General features: G+C 38.1%; 1 protein-coding gene and 1 pseudogene across 4 annotated transcripts in view; both read left to right on the forward strand.

Annotated features, from left to right (window-relative positions):
- Nucleotides 1-13494, forward strand: part of LOC141437048 (transmembrane protein 120 homolog) — a 31194-nt gene that overhangs the window by 790 nt on the left and 16910 nt on the right. For 3 of the 4 annotated variants that reach the window (XM_074100247.1, XM_074100251.1, XM_074100250.1), the window contains exon 2: nt 11450-11568. In XM_074100247.1, the coding sequence (XP_073956348.1) occupies nt 11450-11568 (119 nt within the window). Of the gene's footprint in view, nt 1-10693; nt 10857-11449; nt 11569-13494 lie in introns of those variants that run through there. The other variant, XM_074100248.1, reaches the window with a different exon arrangement.
- Nucleotides 820-8199, forward strand: LOC141436950 (lissencephaly-1 homolog; annotated as a pseudogene).

Genomic DNA, 13494 nt, shown 5'->3' on the forward strand with positions numbered 1-13494 from the left:
TAAACTCATTTTTATTAATGCAAAACTATTGGATGTGTCTTTGTCTACAAATGGCAGTCACATTTAACAATGGACCTTACTGTATAGAAGTATTTCTACTATCTCGTCAACAATTGCATAGAAAGCAAGGCAGATGAAAGTTCATTCCAGTATGCACTTGATATATGTGAGATATGCTGGCATTGTCTCGCATTTTTCAAACAAAATAACGAATTACGCAGAGATCAACTGTTCTGCGTAACAAACGAGATGACCTTATTTCACCATCCCACTCGTACGCTGCCAGTTTAGTAATTTTGTTATGACTTATGACAGCGTAATCTAATTTGACCCTGTGTCAAGCAGCAGTCAAAATAAAACACAATCATTTACACCTTACCATGAATGAATGATTCTAGATTAAGGGCTGTTTCACCATCCATTGATTAGCGTTAACCACGATGTGATCCGTCCGTCTATTCGAACAAAACAAATAGAGACGGCATCACACCTAACCGCCAGTTAACACTAATCAATGGATGGTGAAACAGCCCCTTAATCTTAGAATGATTCATTCATGGTAAGGTGTAAATGATTCTGTTTTATTTTGACTGCTGCTTGACACAGGCAAATTGATGTGCGTCAAATGCATTGCGTTTATCGCATAAAACAACCGAGCGCTTAAAGAGTTGCCTTTATGACGAAATTACCGATGGTTTTTGTTAATAAGCATAACTTGTTACACTACAATTGCATACACTACACTACGTGTAACATAACAGTAAGTCATTAGCAGTTTATAAACTACAACGTTAGGACGCATGTTCGTATTTCAGGTAATATTCCACCCGGTATTCAGTTTGATGGTCTCCTCGAGCGAGGACGCCACCATCAAAGTGTGGGACTTCGAGAGCGGCGAGTACGAACGAACCCTGAAGGGACACACCGACTCCGTTCAGGACATCGCTTTCGACCATCACGGCAAGCTACTCGGTAAGTCTGAAATAACTGATGGGGACAGGGGACCACAGAGCAGATGCTATTGATATCGACTCAAATGAATCTACTTTGCATGTCCAAAAAGTGGAGAAGGGTCAATCAACTTATTCTGTGCCGTTGTCCAAGTGAGTCTCCAGTGACAAGAGTTTCTAAAAAAAACTGATGTAATACATGCTACTAATGCGCTTAGGAGATAGTCCATAAAATAATTGGCTTGTTTCTACGACAAAAATATACGCTCGATAAAAAAAAATAGAAACTGTTGGTTTTAAAGAGTTGTCCAGGAGACGTAACCATGGCAAAGAGGAACAAAAAAAAGTTGATCGACCCAAAAGACTTCTTTTTAGAACATGCAATTTATGTATCCTTTGAGATCAAGATTTTGAATCAATGGCTTAAATTTTTTTAACTGAAAAGTGCTTATTGTTTGCACTAAGATTAAATCGGTGTTTATTTTAGCTTTCACAAGAGTGTTTCGTAATCATCACAATAGACTATCGTTGCTACCATCCAATTAATCATTCTATGACAACATTTCATAACATTTTGATAGTGTATATAAAAACTCAATTCACACACTTGCATCTCGACAAATTACATAAAATTCACCAAGATGACTGTCCTCCGTTAGTCGCCGATATTATTTTATATTGATCTTATATACCCATCATAAAATGGGCTTGTACACACCTCAACATCTCGACAGTGGTGGTTCAAATGTTAATTAAACTTATCGCTTAATCATTCCAGCATCCTGCAGCGCAGACATGTCTATAAAACTGTGGGAATTCAACCAAACATTCGAGTGCGTTAAGACGATGCACGGACACGACCACAACGTGTCGTCGGTCGCTTTCTCGCCGAGTGGCGACATCGTCTACTCGGCGAGTCGCGATAAGACCATCAAGGCTTGGGAAGTCGCTACTGGGTAAGTGCATAAAACTCATTGTTAAGTACTGGTGGATTTAATACATAGCGCAACGAACAGAGTACAACGCGTTGGACATTAATTTATAGCCGTCTAGCATATCGATGTTTACGGCGTTATCTGCAAAACGTATTTTTAGAGTTTGACTTTGAGTTTTGCGCAATTAATATAAAGTACGTACCTGGGCGAAAACTTGCGTTTTTTTCAGAGATAACACCTTGGAATAATAATTCACTAGAAGCGTAATGAAGCTGAAAAATTGGCTCCACCAAATACGGAAGGGGCTCAAAATAATTAATGTGGCGCGCCAATGATTTACTGTCATTTGGTGCAAATGGAAAATGGACAACTCGAGATTATACGTGAAAGCAGAAAAATGACAATTTGAAATACATCAACAAGGAAAATTTTCGATCCTGAATATTGTCGAAAATGGAACCTGTCCTATGGTACAATTGACAAATCTGATGCATGCCGAAAAAAAACGACCACTTATTTACGTACATTCAGAAATATGACGAACCGTAAATATGTTCCACCCGTAATCATTTGTTTTGGGCCCACATATTAAGTTAAGACTTGATTTAGACAACATTTACTTATTGCTTATTTAATTTTGCTCCTGATTTATAATGGACAATATTCCATTTGGGTATAATTAATTTACAACAAAAACAAATTTGGTTGTAAATATTTTTCAGCACAATTACATTTCGACAAAATTCCCTTGGGTTGATATTAATTTTGGTCGAAATTCAAAATGTCGATTCAAGTAGACGATTTTCCATTTGCACCGAATGACAGTAAATCGCGCCAATGTGCTTTGACGCTAGAAATGTACAGTTGTTTCGGGCAGATTTAAATTGTGCCTATAATTGTGTATTATGCAGTGTTCCAGAAACCATATGAATATGAGGAACCAAGCCAAAACATAAGACAAAGCTAGATCGATTGTTCACCCGCGAAAGCAAATTGCAAATCCCCACATGGAAAATTCCATACTGTATTAATATTTGTGTTGTGTTGTGTATAATAAAAAGTCTATTTCATAATATATATCGCATCATGCCTTCCAACATGTCACTGACTTCTTTATAGATTCACTGGCGATTAAAGTTAAAGGTGACGTTTTCACCAAGGAGATTAGCTGACACGCGAAAAGGTCAAGCGTTTCGTTTAATAGCTTGCAATCTGAGAAGGGTGACGAGGGTGAGAGTGAGTGAGGAGGCATAATAATAAATATAAGTTTATTAGCATATCACTTAGAAGCTTGCTTAGCACGTATAATAGTTTGTAAGTCGGTCTGTTTGTTATCTTTTCACGTCTAAACCGGTGAACCGATTTAGATGAAATTCGGTATACAGATAGTTTAAATATACATAGTTCCCGCAAATGTTGCTCGCCGTATGTCCCATCATCTTTCTTGATTGGCAGACATTCGAGTACACTCACGCTAAGGTCCGACCACAGCCGGTATGATATGGTTGGTCCAGGGATGGGGAAATAGCGGCCCGCGGGCCAAGTCCAGCCCGCGACAAGATTTAACCCGGCCCGCGATCAAAACCCGTCATCTAAATAAGTCTCACCACCGGCGAGGAAACGATTAACTATCTACTATTTTCTCGCTCAAGAAACGAACAAAAGATATACAATCCTTGTGAGTAAAAGAGACACATTAATAGTTGATCGATAGCTGTTCACAATGCCGACGAGAACTCGCTCATAATCTTTTGTCGCAATGACAAGAGCTATAAAACTATACAACACTACTTACTTACTTGATTAGAATAAAATTTATGCAATAAATGCTCCATGGCCCGCGGAAATGTTGTAATTATTGTATATGGCCCATCTCTAAATCTATTTCCCCATCCCCTCCCGTTGGTCCATCGCATGGGTGATCACGTGGTCTGCTTACATGTGCTCTAATCTAGAATTAGGAGTGTTTATTAACGCTGTCATTGCCATTGTCTCCAGATACTGCATCAACACTTACAAGGGTCACCGCGAGTGGGTGCGCATGGTGCGAGTGTCCCCGGACGGGACGCTGCTCGCGTCCTGCTCTAACGACCAGACTGTGCGTATCTGGAACGCGGAGACCAAGGAGTGCAAGGTAAGAAACACGAATAGTAAGTGGCATAGGAATTGAATCGATTCTTGAATCGACACCGCCTTTTTTGTCTCTTTCTGATGTTATAGTGCACATGTTTTTAGTGTTTTCATAGATTTTTCTTCATTACGGTACTCGTCAGTGAAATTTTCCTTACACTTTGAAATCAGCTTATACATGATGCATGAGGGTTTCAACTTTTTAGTGTAGCTTGTTGTCATGGTAACGTCTCCTGATTTACTTATTAAAAGTATGATTTTATGGGGTAGAAATCGACTAAAAGTCAGGAGTTTGACAGTTTAAAGGCAAATAATTCATAGCTCATCTCCTAAGCATAATAATAGTACCCATACATTGCAAAAAAAAATCTACGAAACTGTATCACTGATGTCTCCTGTCCTGAGTTTACGGGACAGAATACACTAAAAAGTGGATTGACCCACCAGCTCTATTATAAGAAGTGACAGTACTCACTGACTAGCGGCTTCATTTTAGCATATTCACATTTGGTGTGTTGTCAGATGGAGCTCCGCGAGCACGAGCACGTGGTGGAGTGCGTGGCGTGGGCGCCGGACGCGGCCGCGCCCGCCATCAACGAGGCCGCCGGCGGCGACAACCGCCGCGCCGCGCACCTCGGCCCTTCCTCGCTAGCGGCTCGCGCGACAAGTCCGTCAAGGTAACACTATTTACCAGTGCCGTAACTCCCCCTTATTAGCAAAGTTATATCCCCCATGCTCTTATAGCACAACCAATAAGATAACTGGAATGTCTTAATTTTTACGCGCATAAAAGATCTCTTCTTCTTCAGCCCATAGCCACCCAATGCTGAGTGTAGGCATCCTGCATTGCTCGCCACTCATCTCGGTCCAGTGCTCTCCTCATCCAGCACCTTCCCGCCACTTTTACCAGGTCGTCGGTCCATCTCCTGTCTACCAACGTTTCTCCGCCCGGTTCTGGGTCTCTACTCCATCACCAAAATAAAATAAGGAGGTACATGAGTGCCCTTTCCCCATGCCCATGTGCCAGCTGCCCATGCCAACTCTACATACATTTTACTAAGGAGCAGAGCTCTGCTAACACAGGATTTTCACAGGACACCTACTAATTTCTGCAGAATCCTCGATGCCCGAGTCCGACTCTCACTCGTCCGGTTTTTTTTTTACATTTTATTGTGATGCTAACATTCCACGTTCCCGTCAGATCTGGGACGTGAGCACGGGCAGTGTCTGGCGACGCTGGTGGGGCACGACAACTGGGTGCGCGGCGCGGCGTGGCACCCCGGCGGCCGCTACCTGCTCACCGCCTCCGACGACAAGACTCTGCGCGTGTGGGACGTGCCGCACACGCGCTGTCTCAAAACACTCTACGCGCACCAACACTTCGCCACCAGTCTCGGTCAGTTGCACACATTTTTCTGTACCAATTGAGGGTTTCTTGACAGGCAGAATATCAAAATCACGTTTATTCTGCAAGTAGGCCGCGAAGGCCTCGTTTGCATGTCACTTTTTTAAACTACCAGTGCTTTTTGAAATACCATTGCCAAGAAGAATGCGCCGTACCAAACGCAAAAATAATATTTTCCAATATCAAACTTACAATATTCTACCAGCTTTTGCCCGCGGCTTCGCCCGCGTGGAATTCGGTTGTAGCGCGCTGTTCCCTCGGGAAGTGCATTTTTCCGGGATAAAAAGTAGCCTATGTCCCATGCGCTGGCCCATAAACTATCTCTATGCAAAAAATCACGTCGAACCGTCGCTCCGTTTCGACGGTCAAACATGCAAACTCACTAAAATTAAAACACAAACATACAAACACACACTTTCGCATTAAAATATTAGTATGGATTAAGTCTGTCAGTTAGATTATCTGAAAATATTAGACACAGAAAAGAAACAGACCTAGATTAACTGTAAATATAATAAGTAAGTATTACGTAAGTAGGATGGCACTACACAACAAATAATGGTTTGGATCACGGATCGTTCTGCGACTAAACTAAGCCGTCCTGGAGAAATAGTGGCATCCACTTAGTGTTGGTTGAAAGCATGTCACTGCGCTGTTTTCGCCTTGTTTTCTAACATCTTTTTCTTCAGTATAAACTATATAATATCTACCGATATTTATGAAAACTTTGTGTTTTTTTTTTCAGATTTCCACAGGAGCTTGCCATACGTAATATCGGGCAGCGTCGATCAGACCGTCAAAGTATGGGAGTGTCGCTAAGAGCGTTGCCATTTTAGTAACTTAAACTCACCGACTCATTATTTTTTCACATTAAATAGCCGCAATGAGAGCAATGTGGATTGCGATTTTAATGGTTAAATCATTTTAGAATGAAGAAATAGTTTTGATAATTTATTAATAATGTTTCTTCCTTCTGCTCATTGTGGTCTGTTCTCGAATGCTTGACGATGCTATGTCCCTTTGTTCATCTTTGTCAGATCCTCCTATACTATTAAAGCTTTGGATTCTCACATTCCATTAAATTATAATGGCTCATACATAGGTGTAAGTGATTCGGTATCTCCGAGTGATAAACAGAAACCCTAGTACTTTTAAAATATCGATGTAGCATTTGTCTTGCGTCCGATAAGAACGGCGGAGTGAGGAGTAAAAGCTGTGTTATAATTTAACATTACATTATTCTACGTTTTATTTTATAGTTATGGTTTATTCATAAGTTTGTTTAGATATAAATTTTATTTGGTATGATTAGTTAATTTCTTACGTGTCCACTCTAGAGAAAATTTGTACCTTGATTTGTTTTATGGTAAATTAGTTTACTAAAATTTTGATATTGTTGGTTATTCATGACAATCATTCTGGAGAAGTTTTCGCGTGAGTGTGGCGTGGCGTCGCCGGCCCGTCTGCCATGTACATAGCTTATCCCAGCTCGACAAGTCGTCATTGTGTTTGTTTGCTGCCAGTGCCAACAGCATCAATGAGTCTCCGGGGACTACTCAGTTCATTCATAAACTGATACGAATTAGGTTGGGTGTGTGGGGCGCGTGCTTTTATACTTGCAGTTTCATAGGGACTTATTTTAAGTTTTGGCAATTCAAAACTTTAACTATAAGTTAGAGTGTTATATTTTTAAATTTTAATAATTATTTATTAATAATGATTAATATTCATCAGTGTTTACTTTGCTGTCTCAAAGGGAATTCCGGGCTAATTGTTTTTCTGAATTTGCTAGATTGCTGATGGATACCTTGCAAACATCTAAATCTAGATTTTAGATCCTGCGAACGAATCTTTAACGTAAAAGTGTGTGATATTGATAAATAGTATTTCATATTCTCATTTCAGTCTATTTGAGGTAGCTAGGATGCAAAGATAATATTTAATGAGGTCTATTGAGTTTGATACAGTAGTTATTTATTGCTATTTGAGGATTTCAATGGGTTTGTATACCCTGTATTTTTACTAGGACTTAGTGTAGTTGTAGGTGAGTATAGTCATACTTTAGACGCTTTGCCGTGTTAACGCATGCATACCGTTTAAATAATGGCTAGAGGTTCATAATTCAAAACGACCTTGACGAACTCGCAAAGCCAAATGCTATCGATAAGCAAGCATCATCTCATTTGCTATCAAAAGATTGTAGTTGCCCAGTTAAGTTAATTACGAAAATGTGTTAAAATCACTATAAATATTCTCACATTTTTATTGCTAACTGCCGACCAACATCTGAAAATATACCCAGTAATACTTATTATTATAAAACATCGAGATGGTAATATCAGCATGCAAGGATATGCAACGCCTATGGCTGAAGCTAAACGTTAGTTAGTATTTATAATAGCCATTCGCTTACTCAATGTGGAATCGTAAATACATGGTGATAACGTCTTTGTTGATTAAAAGCTTGCAAACTACATTTATGTACAATTTATCGAGTAAAATATCTGCACTCACATCAATATAATTATCGTAAATGCTTACCCTAAGGATAATAGAATATTGTATACCAACTATTGTTAAACGTGATACAAAGTTCTCAGATACCTAGAAAGAATAAAATGACCTAGGTAGGTACGCCTACGAATAAACTTTCCATATGAGAATTTTCGTATTTACTCAGTAATCCCGTATTTTGTCTAAATTTATAAATAGAAAATTACTACCAAAATTGTAATAGAATTTGGTTTAAATATTGTGTAAATAAAACAATTAAATTATTTTACTGTGTATTATTTATTGCCTCCCATCACAAACATTTAAGAGTCGCCATTTCGCTCACCGCTGACCACATTTTCATACAAAAGTAGTTTCGTTCTAATTTACAAACAACACATTAAAACAAAATAAAAATTTCGATTATAATGGGAGCAGCTATTTTGATGCTTATAATTAGTTTTCGTTCATATTCAATGTAATAAAATAAAATCACATTAATTTTAAGTTTTGTATGAGAAATGAAAATTTGTTATTGTTTTTTTTCCGTTACATTTTATTTTAACCTAACCTAATTATAATAGTACATTGTGTCTTAAGGGCGGTAAACAAGATATTACGAACGAGAGTCTATTAGAAGCCCGAAGTCGAAGACTGATGGCTTTAATGAGTCGATGTTCGTAATTCTAGTACCGCCCGTGCGACATACAATGATTTTCATCACATTTGCGAGTAATTTTTTATTTCTAAAAGAAAAATATAATTGTTCCAAATATTGGCGATACCTTGGGCTGCGCTTTTGGCAGCGCTGCATGCCCTCCCCCTTCCGCAGCATATGCCTGAGCCGCGTGTGCATGTGGTCCTGCTGCTACACCATGCGCAGCACGATCAGTACGGGCACGGACTCATTTACCGACCTTGGGCTTCATGACAAGAAAATGTGTACGCACATCGACTCACTTACCGACCACGGGTTTCATGACAAGCACATTAAGGTCGAGGGTTTTATTTGGGGGGTTGCAACCAAGGTGGCCTGCATGTTACGACACTGTTTACGAGTAAGTGTGATGAAAACATCATAATGGCTGCTCCCATTATAGTTGCAGTTGCGTTCTTGCGTTTTGATCTGTAGTTGATCTGCGTTTAGAACGAAACTACGTTTGGATGGGGATGCGAGCGTACTGGGGACTATTAATTAATGCCATTTATTATTTTTCATCATACTTGCTCGTAAACAGTGTCGTAACATGGAGGCTACCTTAGTTGCAACCCCCCAAATAAAACCCTCGACCTTAATGTGCTTGTCATGAAACCCGTGGTCGCTAAATGAGTCAATGCCCGTACTAATTTTCATGTCATGAAGCCCAAGGTCGGTAAATGAGTGTGTGATACTGCATGGCGTGCAGGAGCGCGGCGCGCGCACGTCGAGTACATGCTACGTCGGCGCGGAGCTGGCGCTGCTAAGAGCCTTTATGTAGTCTTTAGAGAGCCCTGTATATTTGCGGGGTTTTGCTATAACAGCCTGCGCTGCTGCTCCGCCCGCCTTGATAGATGAAGAGGCTAAATGGGACGGCCCGAGGGTATCCAAATACGTGGCCGACCCATTTGCCAGGGAATAAGGGTTAATCCGTCGGGTCTCTTTCCATCATCGCGGGCAAGCCCGGGAGGTTCCAGAATAGAACGAAGGAAGGAAAGCCCGGTGGATTAAATCATTTAGGCAGGCGTGGCGAGACAGTTCTTCTCATGAGAGTCAAAAAATATCAAAATATTTTATTTATACACTATGAAACTAAACTAATTACAGAAAACATTTATCAACTACGGTGTTGTATACTGCTCAAAAATTTCCTGACCGAGTTACCTGTATCACCTACACTAGGCGTAGCCTGTACAGTCAAGGGCAAAGATATCGACACGGCCAAAGTTGCAAAAATATGTATACGCGACTCTATGCACTTAACATTAAGGCTGTGTATACATATTTTGCAACTTTGGCCGTGTCGATATCTTTGCCCTTGACTGTACACGTAGGATGACACTGAGATGAGATTATTACCAAGAAAATTGCGATATGCGTTAAAGAAAAAATATTAACATAGACAAAAAGACAAGTATATAAACCACAAAATTGGAAATTAAGTTTGGCGGTAGGAAGTAACAAACAGTGCGAATCTAGTGTGCGTGCGTGCGTGCGTGCGTGCGTGTGTGTGTTTTGTTGTTTCTTTAAAAAAATATGGCTCTGTCCATCAGAGGACAATTTTGCCAGTGTCTAGTAGTTTTTGCCGTTGTACGGTAAAAAAATTCTAGAAAACGAAATATGAGAGGTAATGGTGGATGAACGATGACCGAAATCTCGTGTGTGTGTGTATTTATGAATTTCCCCCTACGAGCGGGTGTAGTGTAGTGTTAATTGCTTTGATAGTATTTTTTCTGTGTCAATATAATTTAAGGGTGAATTTTATTTTTCCGTTTTAAGAGTCCGTGATGGCCCAGACGATCGACAGTTGCTCCGCAAAGACAGACACGGGGTACTAAAATATCTGCTCCTAAACGGAGGCCGACAGCCAATTGAAATGCAATCTTTTCAAGATAAATATCACAATGACTACTGTGCAAAAAGCAAAACTGAAAATATGCGTCGAGACAAACTACTTTTGAATTGGTTACACTGTTTGAAAACCGATAAGTTTGAATCACAATTTTGGTACGACACTACCTAGACTAGACCATCGACAATCGTACCGAGTTATGTCATGTCATGGGTGTCAGTCTAACTGAATTTAAACGTCATTTTCGTTCGATCAGCGGTTGCGATGGTCTAAAGCGCTATACAGGAATTTCTCGAATTTTATGTGAATTAGTCTTTTTGAATAGTGCAAAATGGATGTCGAGGAGTGTCTGAAGGAATGGGACGACTTAGTGGCGGATTACAAGCGCTTAGAGGTATACACGTTAATTTTTAAAATATAAAAACATAATCTTATAGGACGCAGCCTCCGGATGTTTGTCCAGCTTTTCGTTTTCCATGGTAGAAGTAAGAGTTGTTTGATTTACGTGGGTGTAATTTATTCTTTGCATCGTACTTTCGAGTACTGCTGCCAATTTATTACGTGTTTTGTACAAGTAATTGGCTTTCTTTCACAAAATCATGTTGTTTTTGCTTTAACCCTCACACCAAGGTTTGTTATGTTACGGTGTACTCAAAGTAAGTCAAATCAAGTAAAAGCTTATCCCGGTATCAAATAATATAATTTTAAATTTTATTGTTTCGTATTTAATTTTAAACTTGTGCTTGAGATGTATTAAAATTGAAATTAAAAAAGTATGCTATGGCCTTGTATACAAAACCTTGATAATGTCTAAAGTACACGTCGAATAACATGGACAGTAGGATGGACACTAACATGGACACATTGAGGCTAGGGAACAGGAGCAAACATTAGTAAATTTTTTATGTAATACCTACATTATAGGTATGCTTACTAAAATAACTTATTGTGGATGTGTAAAACTAAAAACGTTTTTTGATTTTCCAGTCTATTAACAAAGATTATGCCGCAAAGTTGGAAGAAGTAGGTGAACTACAGGCATCATGCATGAAGGAGCTGAACCATCAGAGATATCGCATGAATGTTATCACGGGGGCACTCAAAAGGTCAGATCAATCATCACTAATGGTTGTGATTTGCAGTAATGTGTCTTGCAAATAATAAACATCTAATAAAACTGCATAGGCATAGAAACAAGATTATTTTAGTGTGTCTATACATATGACACACTTAGGGGGAGCTAGGTGGGCAAGTTACCTAGCAAATATATGAAATATATAAAATAACCCTAGTAAAAGTGTCACCTGTTTGAATCCTTTTGTGATTTATCTGATTATTGAAATTTGTACCATCAGCCAAATATGTGGTGGGTGATCCCTAAAGTTGATAATTGTTTGCATTTCATGAAACAATAATGCCCATAGGCATGTCTGTTAACTTGAAAGTTCAGCTTTAGCAACATATTCATTTGATAGAAACTTGTTTAAAAATTGATTGACTACTTTTTTGGCTGCTGGTACCACTCATTTAAGTTTTTCAGTTGTAGTGTTTCATATTTATTACAATACATTTAATTTAAAGCAAAACTATCTTGAGTAGTTGTGTTATTATTATTATAGCCTCTTTATTTCCATTTGAATCGCAAAACATAATCATAAGTGCATGCATTACATATTTAAATTAATTATTATACTAATTATTTCATAATAATAACATTTAAAAAAATATACACAACATTTAATTTCATAATAAATACAAGAAAAAATAACCATATAAAACTTAACTATAAACTAACTACCTAACTTAAAAACTTAAAATAAATAAATAGCAATTACTTAATTCAAAAAAACATTGCAATTCAATATGGACCCCTCAAAACCCCCCAACCCCTCAACTTATAGTCTAAACTTAATCCTAAGAATTTTGTAGCAACTGTTTGATTAATATGTTGTTCCTTATAAGCTATTTTAAGATTACATGCCTTATTTGTTAGATAGCTTTATAAAAATTAAAAGCAACTATAAACTCTATCACTAATATCTAACTGTGTTATCTATCATTATCACCAATCCCCAGCATGTGTAATGTTTCAAATAAAATAATTCAAAATTACAAACAGATAAACATGTCGTAAATTATTCATGTCTTTTTAGGGTTCCATAGCCAAAATGGCAAAAAGTAGAACCCTTATTAATTATAAGGGTTCTACTTGTCATGTTTGGTTTGTCCATGTCACTCATTACTTTACATTACATTACAATAGTTATATTATTATTACTGTTAAAATTGGAAGTGTCTTGTATAAACGGCAGCCTTAGGAATACCTACCTACTACATGTAACAGAAGTTGAAAAAATAATAATTTAAAAACACTGAGATGTCAGCACTGTCTAACAAAATCCAGTGACTTTTGTAAGAAAGTTGATATATAGTAAAATCATAAAGACAGGTGTAATAAATTGTAGTAACATAACGCACAGTAGGTTATGTTGATTAAGATATTATTATATCCTTAATCTTTAATGATTAATATTGTGAAGTCTGGTTTATATGTGGTCAACAGTTATCAGTGATAAACTGGGCTTGTTTGTTGGTAATATGATAAAATATAGAGCAAATAAAATAGGGTTTTACACTGAAAATTTTATATCATCTCTAAATTTAGTAACAGATAAAAATAATCGTTTGTGATTACCATTGCAACACAATAGGAAACATAATTAGCAGTCCTGGATTTGTCAATAGGCCGTATAGGCCGCGGCCTAGGGGCGGCAGATTTCGAGAAAATTATTATTTTAGAAAGTTACATAGGGCAGCGGGTATAAAGTGGCCTACACTCCTAAAAAACATAAATCTGCCACTGATAATTAGCACATAAGTTAATCAGTCACTTGGTATATGTTTAAGTAGTGTTTAACCTGCGATTGTCGCAGTACAATGTAAAGGTATTATTGGTCATAAATAAGTTCTAACCATCCTAAAGTTAATTATCGTTTGCATGTCATAAAACAATAATGTCGATAAGATGTGTC

The sequence above is a fragment of the Choristoneura fumiferana genome, chromosome 17, assembly GCF_025370935.1.
Source record: "Choristoneura fumiferana chromosome 17, NRCan_CFum_1, whole genome shotgun sequence".
Taxonomy (NCBI): Eukaryota; Metazoa; Arthropoda; class Insecta; order Lepidoptera; family Tortricidae; genus Choristoneura; species Choristoneura fumiferana.